The sequence below is a fragment of the Cynoglossus semilaevis genome, chromosome 14, assembly GCF_000523025.1.
Source record: "Cynoglossus semilaevis isolate Cse_v1.0 chromosome 14, Cse_v1.0, whole genome shotgun sequence".
Lineage (NCBI taxonomy): Eukaryota > Metazoa > Chordata > Actinopteri > Pleuronectiformes > Cynoglossidae > Cynoglossus > Cynoglossus semilaevis.
Genome location: NC_024320.1, coordinates 11,658,024 through 11,670,482, shown reverse-complemented (window position 1 = coordinate 11,670,482; position 12,459 = coordinate 11,658,024). Strand labels below are relative to the sequence as shown.

The 12,459-nt window shown below is 40.8% G+C and overlaps 1 protein-coding gene across 5 annotated transcripts in view; it reads right to left on the bottom strand.

Moving 5' to 3' along the window:
• LOC103389613 (plakophilin-4-like) overlaps positions 1-12,459 on the bottom strand; it is a 33,086-nt gene that overhangs the window by 15,362 nt on the left and 5,265 nt on the right. For 3 of the 5 annotated variants that reach the window (XM_017038995.2, XM_008325106.3, XM_017038998.2), the window contains exons 3-7: positions 7,136-7,248; positions 5,998-6,032; positions 5,000-5,137; positions 3,890-4,044; positions 574-1,063 (exon numbers count right to left, since the gene is read on the bottom strand). In XM_017038995.2, coding sequence (XP_016894484.1) covers positions 574-1,063; positions 3,890-4,044; positions 5,000-5,137; positions 5,998-6,032; positions 7,136-7,248 — 931 coding nt within the window. The remainder of the gene's footprint in view (positions 1-573; positions 1,064-3,889; positions 4,045-4,999; positions 5,138-5,997; positions 6,033-7,135; positions 7,249-12,459) is intronic. The other 2 variants (XM_017038996.2, XM_017038997.2) reach the window with 2 other exon arrangements.

The following is a 12,459-nucleotide window of genomic DNA, read 5'->3' as shown; positions in this document are numbered from 1 at the left end:
CAAAAAACCCACTGCTGTGTTTCATGACTTTGTTCTCAAAGACACAGAAATCTGGGACATTTCTGCAGAAAATACTGTCGTGAGCAACAGCTGAAATCCATGCCGGCCAAGAACAGACAGGTTATTAAATCTGCACAGAAACGTGTCAAGGCTGCAGAAGTGAGAAGAGAGGAGACAGAGAAAAGCTCTGTCTATTTGCAGGACAGTTTGCTGTTTACACACAGTGAAGCAGACGTGTTTTACAGCAACAAACGCACAGTCACTTCATGGACACTACTTTTTCATTCTACCCCAGATGTGCACCTACTCCAAAGTACTTTTACCCCCCATCTGTATGTAACACAACATCACAACACCACAGTGACATTGACTTATAGCATTGGGACATGGAATCATCTCATTTCAAGGCCTCTTGAAAACTTTTAAATAGTATTCTTTGGTCTTAATTTTTTGGTTTGGGATGTAAAATATTATATAATATAAAAGTAATAATATTGCTGCAATGGATTATTGCCTTAAACCAACCACACCTTTACTCAGCCAACAGCATGACATTTCAATGTTCACACTTACCTATGAGGCTGTCGGGTCGGGGGAGTGCACTTCTCTGGTACAGCCCATATGGATCAGCTACGTAGGCCAGCGACTGGCTCTGTCTGGGCAGTGTGGAACCGTAGTGCTGTGGCACCGCTGTCATCCCTGAACGCAGAGGTGACCCTGTCAAACCTCGCCCCTCAATTAGAGAAAGGGTGGAGCCCAGACGTCCACCGATGCCTCCCCCTAAAGCACCTCCTGCACCTCCTATTCCTCCACCACCACCAGCAAGGGCCTCGGCTGTGCCCCCTGTTGGGGAGGTCGGTGACGGGCAAGAGGGAGGCATGGTAGTTCCGGGAAACACCGCAGCCAGGGGTTTGGGTTCAGACAGGATGGGGGAGTCATAGGTGCTGCCCTGGGACGTCCGCAGGGAGACTCGTGAGGGTGAGACAGTGCCGGCAGTGCCACATCCGGGAGACTGGCTCCGGGAGGGCAGGGAGGCCATTCGTCTCAGCACTCGGCTGGAAGGCTAGAAGGGAGAAGACATGAGAGTTAAAGCTTCCCAAACTGTAAATGTGACATTGGATAATCTATTGTTGCAGCTGCTGCTAATGAAGCATCTGTTTTTTATATTATGGGCTTCATAAAACACCCACATATTATTACAGGTCATTAGGCCTGTGCAAACACCATTAAATTAAATTATGTACACAATAAAACATGTGTCTAATGTCTAATAAAAATCTTGAAGTCAGTAACAAGTGCAAAATACTAATGAAAGTGAGTTTGGAGATAAATAAACATAATCTTTGGATAAATCCCAAACCAGAAAAGTTGGTACACGTCTTAAAAATGCAAAACGAATGCATTTGGGGTTTTTCTTTTTCTTATTTTTCATAGACATCAGATAAAAAAACAATTTTAGTGTTTCGAATTGACAAATTTCATTGTAATCGCTGTGATTATCACATTCTGGTTCAGACGGCTCCTGAAATCTGAGTCAAAGAAACTTTTGAATGTGAATGAGCAACAGATAAAAATGAATTAGTGGGCAATAATCATAAAACTGTTGACAATGAATGACTTAAACAGTCGAGCTTTATGTAATAAATGTGTGTAAAATGAGCAGCAGTGACAACACATAACTGTCAATTACCAGTAACATGTCAATCATGGACAGTCGTCGTGTCTGATGCAGAGCATCATTAACTTCTGTAACTGACTGTACATCTGCTTTCATCGTCCTGTTCTCTTATATCAAAGACGTGCTGAGAGAATATGTCATATTTATGGTCAGAAAATCTTTTTTGTCTCTTTTTACTATTAACAAATGCAAAATACCTCTCAATTACAGACGCAGTCAACTGCAGCCTTTATCCATCCAAACCTCAAACGTCTTAAAGAAACATTAAGAGCTAAGACGTATAAACACATCCCTCTGCCTTTGGAATAAATTGAGGAGGAAAATTCAAATCAGCCCACACTTATCTGTCACTCCTGCGTCATCTGTCATAAAAGCAGCATTCAATTATTAGCTACAAAGAATAGGAGGAGGGTGTGGGGGGTTTGAGTCTGGACAGTCTGAAACTAAGAGGTGATGGGATTGTTAGGTTTTACACCCACAACTGCATTATCTCCATCAAGTACCCTGATGACGGCACTAAGTACAACGGTCAAACCAGGGCTGTCTACACGCCATATCATGCATGTTGTATGTTAGCTATCAGTATCAACAACTGTACATTTCTTTGGGAATAATTGTCTTACATATATAGACAATAAAGTACTTCTGGTGTCTGCTTAAAGTACATTTGTAAGCGCCATCTACAGGTGGATCAAGTCACGGTGCAGTTAATATAATTTTTGCCTTTTTGTGCTGTAAAAATGTACTGAACAGTTAGGTCACGCATGTTTGATTTTCCTCTTTAGGAAGTGGCAAACTTTTTTAAATAGAAGACAGATATGGACTGCAGGCAGGACAGTTGAAAGCTAAATCCATGGAGCTTAAATTTGTTGTTTCCAGAATGAAGACTACCACTGTCTGCTAAAGAGGAAACTTTCCACTATGTTCGTTGTACGAACAATTTAGAAATGCACCCGTAATGAAAGTAGAAAAACATTTGCCAGTCCAGCAACCCATGATGTGTTGTCACTGGTCAGCACTGGTCAGCACAGTGTAGCAGTTATCACACCTGACCCCTGTGGAACCACGTCCTAAATCCTGTGAGTCATTTTGGATAGAAGCATCTGCTAAGTAAAATAAATGTAAACTTGTGACCAGTCTGTTTTCCTACTGCAGTCCAGTGTCTCACTGCCCTCGTGGGTAGTTTATGCAATTAGGTCAACAATGTCAGCAGTTTGGAGGAATTTTAACATCGGGAATTCACTGTAAGACTTGTCCTATAACAGTGCGGGCGATTTAATAAGACACCTGAAGATGCAACTTAATGCTGAGTAAGCAAAACGCGCTCCTGGCGTTTACGCCTCTCCAAGTTACTTCTTCGTTAGGACAAATGTGTGTTTTTTTTTTCAATTAAAATGTGTCCTTTGTATATAGGCTCTGATCAGTCTCTGTTCAGCTGGCTGTGATAACTATGCAGAATGCTTCAGTTTATGTTATAAATCATATTTAACACAATTCTAACATGACAACAGTAGGAAATCATTGAAGATTTGTTTTCTCCTGCAGTGACACAGCCTTCTGTTAATGAGAAGGAAGTAGAACTGGCTGGAGATATTCTCCTGCTCGGTGTTCTCACTGTGGTTTAGGTTGAGCTCCCACCCACGTACTGTACTGCACATCACCATATTACCCACCAGCTGTACCCAGCTATATATCACTGCCTTCCAGGTCACTGCATATTTATTGAAACTGTACTGTAGTAGTAGTACTTGGTATCGTAAAGTACACAAGTCCAAGTGCTCGTCCTCATATTGGTTTGTGAGAAAATGATATTCTTACGTTTTCATTATTTCTTTGTTTTTATTCATGTAAAGTAGGGGTTTAAATACATATCCAAACGACCAGATTTAGAATTCATTAGAGTACCAACTTTTCTTGAAACAATTTGGTTTGTCATGGTCTCGTATAAAACGAGTTATTATGTTGTTTCTGCACTGTACATGAACTCAGCACCTGCTGTGGTTTGTGTTGTCATGTGATCAGGCAGCAGTAAGACAAGTCAACAAGCTAGCATCCATTGTCCTGTGATTGAATAAGATTAGCTCTAGTGTAGCTGTCCACTATATTTGTGATCTTCATCAGTGCAAAGAAGAAATAGAATTACTGAAATGTTGAAATGATTATTTTCCTAAAACAAGGCCGATCTTTAACCTGACTATAATTCAGTCCCACCTGTCCTGAGGCTTGACCTTCAGCTCTTGGACTTCTTGATAGTGAAGCCCGGGGCTCTGATCGCACCACGTTCTGGTTGCTATAATAACTAACACTGCTGTCCTGGTAACCACTGTCTGAATATGAGGTCATCTGCGCCGAGTGACCGCCTGAGTCTGACAGAGAGAAGAAACAGGAAAGTAAGGAAAAGCGTCATTATTCCCATGCAGAGAGACAATGCAGCGGTTTGAGGAGTGATCAAAGTGATCTTCATTATCTGCTTTTGGATTTGCATATCATCTTACTGTGCTTTCAACTTGTCAAAATGTATCTGCATCACGCTTTCACGCACTTCCTTTCTTTATCTTTATCTGCATATATTGTACAGCCTCAATAACAATGGCCTACTTTCCTCTGTAAAGAAGGAAGCACGTTGAGGGTATTTTTATACAGTAGAACTAGACAAGTCAAATCTTTAATGAAACAGAAAGGAAGTATTGTTATAGCCTTGGAAAATCAGTTGGATATCTTTTATAACATTTTTAAAAGATGCATCTATGCTCAACACTTCAAACCACCAGTGGAACAAAGACCAGCAGGTGGCAGTCACACAACTCAAAAAATGCAAAACTGTTGTTAAAAACCAAAGAAGACAAAACCACTAGGGCTCCGGACAGGGGTAAACATATTAATCATCAAAAGAATACCTTTCAAATGACATAGGATTTACTTTCGAGGTTATTTAAATAAAGAATGTTGTTATAAGCCTTTTGGTGATTTTTGTTTTAAAAATACTGTTTTTTTTACTTCAGTTCTAATGATGTAAATAGGACTGGATTTTTGGGTTGAAGAACTCAAGTCACAGAGTAGGGTTTTAGAATTGGAGGTTACAGCTCCCCCTACTGATGAGGCCCATGTTTACCGACACCTATACTACCTCAAATTTCTACATACTGTACATGAGCTCTAAATTAATCAATATTAAATGTATTTTTCATTCAGCAATAAAGATGATCCAAATGATGGGCATTCTCTTCAACACATGCACAATTTGCTCTAGTTTCATTCCTATTTACGACATGCTACAGGTGCCCAGGTGTTTTTGGAAAACACTTGTGCTTTTGGGCTTACATTTATTTATGGTGTGTAAATTTAACAGACCCTCACTGTCATGCAGGGAGGCACGGTCCTGTTCAGGCAGATAAAGTCCTTCCTCCACCCCCAGGTGGCGACCAGATGCTTCCATGGCTCCACTCTGCGACTCTCCACCTGCCAAAGCATCTGTCAGTTAGTTAAAATCAAACATTAATCCTGAGCTGTGTCCTAATACAGATTGGGTTTTTTTTAGGTTCTAACTTTATTTGCGGGGAGATTGCTCATGTTTGTTGCAATATTGCTAATGTTTGTTGAAGGCCACCGTGCCCGCTGTAATGCATGGAGGTGGCAGTTTCATGTTTTTGTTTCAGGACGGAGTAGGATATCAACATTTCCAAATAATATTTGCCTTGGCTGCAGAAAAATGCTGTGAAACTTGAATAATATTGACTCTTCAGGCCTGCCACCAACCAGCTATTGTAGGGTATAATGCAGAGCAATCTGCCTGTAGTCCAGTTGCTCGGTTGTGACATAATTGGACAACTTCTAGCTGTCCAATGCAGCTTACTTTTACTGCAGACCACATTTAGGCACTTTGTATAAAAATAAAACACAAAACATAAAGCTGCACAGGGAAGCTACGTCAGCACATGGATGGAGTTCTACCACATCAATCAGCAATTTTGAGTTTGAAAAAATAAGTGTGCTTTAGAAAGTGCTTTTTCTTTATTGGAAAGCTGGCAGTGATGGATAGGTCAGGAAACAGAGGAGACTTAAGGCCTAGAGGAACCAATTTGAACTTATTTTGCTTTGTTCAACTAGTCCGTGCTGATACGTTCTGCCCTTAATCTATCAAGGTCTCAAACACCTCAAAGGAAAACTAAACAGAGCTGAGCCAAGCTGCACAACTTTGGATGTTTCTAGCTTCTATGTGGGGGACAAAAGGTTGTTTTACAGATCCAGATTTTAAAATAACAATATCATTTCCAAACAATGTATTCTGAAAAACAAATGGCACAAGGCTGAATTTATACCTGCCATTCTCCATGCGTAGGACTTCTCAGATGAGCTTGAGCGAATGAGAAGAAATAGAGGGAAATAGAGAGGAGGTGAGAACACAGAAGGAGACGTAAATCAAACCAGACTCACATTTAAATACCGTAATCCGTATTCCACCGTATTCAATCATACTAAGTAAAAGGATGATGGCAGAGTCTGTGTGCAACAAAGTCACTTGGGCCCCTTTTAATATTCATTACTAGTACTAGGCCCGCGTCCCGGTAACAGATAAGGGGGTGAAAATGGATGAATGGATACTACTAGTACTGATAAAAGGTCTTAACATAAAACTATACTAACTATAAATGTTTGGTATTACTTTTACCAAGTTGATTATTTTTTACACCATGATGAAGAAAAAGGCAAGAATGACACAAAAGCATGTGAGGGTGGTGCAGAAACAAGGTAAAGCATTGGTTAGTTGTGCAGTTGGAGTGACAGATGGGTTCAGGGTATGAATGGATTCAAATCAGGGACGAGTCAGTTTGCTTCGATGATAGATGGATTGACAAATGAGTTCAGGCAGGAGTCTCCATGGACCTTGATGTTTATAGACGTCATTGTAATTTATTGCAACAGTAGATATCAAGTAGGAAAGAATGTGAAGAGGTGGAGGTCTGCACTGTAAAGGAGGGGGATGAAGGTGGGTGGGTCAATAGGTCAGCCAGTCAACTGTTCGCTACAAACATCGACCAGTCAGTAGGCTATAGGTCAATTACTCCAAAAGGCCGTTGGTCTTGTGATTGGTCTGTAATTTAGTGAGTCGGTTGCATTAATAGATGGTTGGGTGGAAGGATGAATGGTTGGAATGCTTAGATGGATGGACGGACAGATAGATAATTAATTATACGGCAGTAATCAGCCACGCACGAGTGGCATCCTGTTACTGAATAGTCTGGTGCACGACTCCTGCATTGCTCTAAATTTAGCTTCTGAAAGGCTCAAATATAGACCACAGCCCACTTGAGAAGTATCTGTGTTGGACACGTTCTAGATGGAAAACTATAACTATTGGTATTTATGATCCATGATTCTCTTTGAAGGCGTAGTTTCAAGTGGAGGTCTTTGGTGTTTAGCGCAAAACAGAGCAAGGAATCGGTTCATTATGTTTACCTGCTACTGTCTCCTGCAGGGGACTCTGCTCCCAGCATGCACCGCTCCAGCTGGCTGGCTACGATCTGTCTCTCCTCCTCCAGCTCCCGAGTCAGTCGCTCAAACTGGAGCTCCTATATCAAGAAGATAACAGCAATCATTATAACCTGACATCTGCCATGACACTGCAATTTCAGCCTCTTTTGTACAGCCTATTTGGAATTAAACGTGGAGGCTGTTTTGTATTCAGCCGGCACGGCTTGACTGATCTGTCGGTGCCTGAAAGCTCTCCGAGGGACTGCAGCCTTTTCTTAAGCTTGTTAAAGTGTATATGAGATTTTCAAACACTGGAGCTGTGTCCAAAGTCTCCTAATGGACATCTGCCAAGATAATGTGACTCCAATCAGTCTGAGATCAGCAAAGCTAATCAATAACAGCACAGAAAAATCTAAACAAATATAAACTTCAGGGTTTTGATTTATAAAGCGAATGAACGCAAGAGAAATCTAAACTGTAGCTACGCAGAGCCATCAAAACAGCATTGATTCTTGTAGGTACACTTGCACAGTCTTTGAAGAAATGCAGCAGCTGAAACCCATCCATCCATCCATCCATTTTTGTCCGCTTATCTGCCCTAACCGGGATTCGATCTTGCCCAAGAGGTGAACCCAATGACAGAGACATTGCGTCTGGGCTAAAGCGCCACCAGCTGAAACCCTTTGGTCTCTAATATGCTATAAATCCACACAAAGTTAGGGTTAAGACTAGGGATGGCTCGATCCGATACTCAAGATTGGTATCGGTCCGATATTGGTCAAAATTTCAGGATGAATATTGAAAAAAAAAAATCAACTATAGCCTATCCGATCCAATACCTAATCCCGACATCCTTCCAGGACTTCTCCACATCTTCCAATGAAACTGGATGTATGTTTGGATGCTGTGCCCTGCTGCAGAGTAAGTTGGGGTTTAATTACACCTCCCTGTTGTTAATGCATGATGGATAAGCTCCTGCTCATTTTAATAACAATCAAGAAAACCATTAGTCCAGGCCAAATCTACATCTCCATCCATCAATACGTCGCACAGAACCTCCACTAGGCTGCACCATTGCAAACACTCCCTTACACGCTCTAATTTAAGGCCTGCCTGTGTCAGTGTAGGACGGTACCGTTTTCCATGTAAATACCGTATAAGCCAAACCCTCATTGTTACGTTTAATGGAGGTTTTACAATGCACCGTAAAAGCCACACTCCCACAGTGCTGTCGTTTTGTAATTATGTAACTTAGATCCAAGAAATGCAAAAAATTCAATCATGTGTGATAGTACAGCATCGGAATATTAGCCACATAAAACCCCGACTGTAAGCTGCGGCCTGATTTGAGTAAAATATATGGTATTTGAACCGACATTTTAAAATGGGGGTCATTATGGTGTCGTCGGTTATTTATACACCTGACAATACTCTTACATTAACAAACACTGCAGGTGTACTCAAAACTACAAGTGGTAGTAGTGGTAATAGTGACTCAAAGCATAAATCTGTTTTTCTCACACTGCTTCCTCATTCATTTGCACAGCGGGGGGGGCTGCACAGGTAAAGGGAAAATAAGTTTGCAATAAGTAAAGGTGCTTTTCTTAAATCCCCTTATCTGTCCCCCACATGGAAGTGTTGTGGCAGTGATTAAGTCGCTGTATATTCTCTACTGCTGCTCCTGCTGCTGACGCCACCCCTGTTGTGCTGCACTGAATTCACGAGAATATTTCATTTGCATTTCCAGGTACCAGAAAACTACAGAGACTCTTTGTCTTGGTTTTGAACATTTAAAAAAAATGGAGAGCGTATCTATACTTTAAAATGGGTTCGTCCACATTTCAATGACATTGTGGTCATACAAACAAACAAACAAACAAACCAACAAACAAACGAACAGAAATAGTCAATTTTTCCAATTACGTAATTCTTGCTGGTTAAACCTGTAAATGTTAATTCAAGATTATGTTAGGAAATTATGATAGATATAAAATTCTGTTGTTGTGTATCAAACTAATGCCATATGTTCAAAATCCCTACAGTAGGTGATTTAGTTTGTTTTTACATTCTAATCTTACAGATGTTGTCAAATGTTGGTTATATTTTAATTATATTCAGTTCAAGAAGAGATTTTAAACAGTTTTTTCTGAGAAAATTGAACAAATCCTCAAATCGTGTGGTACATTATGACAACATTACGCTACACTTCAAAAGCAGGGACTTTAATCTCTCGCTCAGTTGTAAAGTAGAGCAGATTTTTGCTGACTGGCTCTAAAAAGATAGAAGTTTTGTCATCCTCTCATGTGTATTCAGTTACATAACATGGGATGTTTGCCAGCCACAGGATAAATCGGAACCACAGCTGGTGTCATCACAAAGAAATCAGCTGTCTGGTACAAATATTACTTTAATAAAAACTGTTTGGAAGACACAGATCTCTGAAGGAAATCATATTTATATAGGAAGTTCATATTTTGAGTAACCACAATAAAAAAAACCATAAATATGTGATAAAAAAATACATGTTTAGAAAAAGCCTTTTAGCCCTACACCACAGCACTTGTGAACATCGTAGAATAACTGAATCCAAAAATACTCCCTAAGGAACAATGAATGGCCTGAACTTTTGAAGTGAAGTGAAAACCAAGCCTGACTTTTTATAGCTACTCTTGATTCGTCAAGAACCACAGCAAGAGGCTGAAAAAGGTGAAAACCATAAAGGCCAAAAGGGGGCAAGAAAGAGTTTGGTAGAAAAAGAATTGGCTGTTATTAAGCAGTAATAGCATACAACTGACAAAGTATAATACGTTTTAAAGGATTTAGTTGCCTGGTATTTGCAAAAATCACTTGAAACTAATACTTAATTTATTAATTAATTAATTTGTGCATAAGAGCAACTCAGCAACACTCTATCCATTCATCTCCTGTGTTTCCAAGGCAACACACTAAGAATCAGTGGGCCAACAAAGTACAATTGCACTGGAGGACGGAGCTGAAAAACGCTGGGGAAAAGATCAAGCTCTCACCTAGAGCATTCAGTGACAACATGTTGTTTGTGACGCGCCTCGCTCACCACCACGGAGCAGCACAGCGTCAGGGTACCAAAACACACACACTGCTCCTTGTTACTGCAGGCCTCTAGGGGAGTGGGAGGGGGAGTGGGGTGTAATGATGTAAGGGAACAGGCCTGACCTCTGCCATGCCAATCCCAGTCTGGTACCAGCTGGGACCCTACCAGACAATTCTTTACAGTGAAGAGTTCCAGAATGGGTTTTTGTTGTTGTTGTTGTTGTTTTTTCTTCATCATCTCTGTTTCCTGCTGTGTCTAATCTTCAGCCCCAGCTGCTTATCTACCCTGCATCTGTAATATCTATGAAAGTGTTCTGCCTGGATCTACTGCTGGAAAATGTTTTTGCTCTCACAAAGGCGAGTCTGAGGGAGAAACGACTTTAAACGGAAAATGGATGAAAACTGATGCTCATTCTCACTTGAACATAAAAAAGACCCAAAGTTAATTTAATGTTTAAAGTAATATTGCAAACAACCCGGAAGTATAACTTGCCCTTCAGGAATTGTGGGATCTTTAGTTCGATGTGCGACACAAAAAAAATGGTAACATTTGTGCCTTTTACATTTATATCAGGTTCTCAAACTCATATGTACTGAGGCCAGTTGTGGGTGGTTCGAGGACCACTTTCGGCCCTATGACCAGGAGTTTGAAACCTCTGATTTGCATAGTTATATCTGATAGTTATTTATCTGTATGTATATTCCCATCACATCACCCCTCGTGCCTCCTTCCTGCAACCTTACTGTGCTGACACAGAATGTAACAAAATCCGCAGGATGTTGCACCAGTGTGCGTATGTGTGTGTTTACTCAGCAGAATCACAAAACAGCATCATGTTGCACCTGTCTGACTCAAAACATCCGTAGTTCCAGAAAAAGATGCTTTCATTGAAACACGTGTCCACAATTGAACCTTTACAAATATGCAGTTCATCAGTGGAATAAGGAATGAGGTAGCACCCGTCCAGTACCATCACAGTTTGTGGAAGACGTTAAAGCCATTTCCAAACTTAGTTGTGTCAGGTTTTCCTCTTCTATAAATAGGGTCTGTCCACAGGAGGCACGTTTGACAATATACTGCAGTTTTAGAGTAAAACAAACAACACAGGTGACCGTTGCAGACCATCTCCTCTCTATTTCTACCTCTTTCACCGGCCAATGAATATGTTTGTCCAATGTAACCTAATGAGAGTTCAGAGGCGTAAAATTCCTCTAACAAATCCTATTCTATGGAATCGTTAAAAACCTTACTCCCACACACATTTATTTTTTTGACAGCAAATTATTAATGACACGTACTGCGGCAGGTATTTTTTCTACTTTAACTATGAGTGCGTTCCACGTTCTGCGAACCAAATTTTCAACAATTAAAGGCAGCAGAAAAGCAATGATTCTACTTCCTACACAAGATCAGAGCAGCACAAGACCCGCTCATGCTACTCCGTCTCTCTCCACCTACACAGGAACCCCCAGATGAATGGAAACAAGGTTTTCACAGGAGGTGAGGTGTCCACCTTTTATAGGAATCAACAGGTCATGCTCGTCCCCTGGGGCTCTGTGAAAGAGCATTGAAGGAGACATAGAGAGTGACTAAAAGGATAAGGCGGGCAAAGGTAAAGTGGGTTCACTGAGAGTAAATAACTGCAGGGCGAGCAACAGGAGGAGAGATGAGAGGCACCATCCCGGGGAGAACACACTTCTCTGATCCTAACCCTGTGGATCAGGAGAAATTAGCTTCTTCTTCCTCTTTCTTGCCTTGTTAGTTTCCTGCCGCGACTCTGCAGCAGGAAACTAACAGGCTTCTTGGGTCAGACAATCCCCAAAGGGAGAAGATTTCTCATATATGAAGAAAATATTAAATTTAGACAGATTATTAAATCATTAAATAATAATTATCTTCTCATCAAAGATTACACAGGCCTGTCACTATCTAAAGTTGACGATGATTAAAGCAGATTCAGAAAGTTTGTAGACATCCTTAAAGGTAGAGTGAACACTAGTGAACAATACTGCTTGACATTTAGGCCTACAGCAAACTATTATGCAATCTGGATGGACATAGCCACATATCCTTGAGATTTTGAAACATATTTGTCATTGTCTCTGGCTGAAGGGACACATTCAAGACTATTGTTAAATTATAGATGTTTTGCTGCTTTTTTAAAGGGGAGCAGGGGGGCAATATCTCTAATTGTGGCCCTAATTACTCCAATCAATTGCCCTGCAGAGTGCTGCTGTGG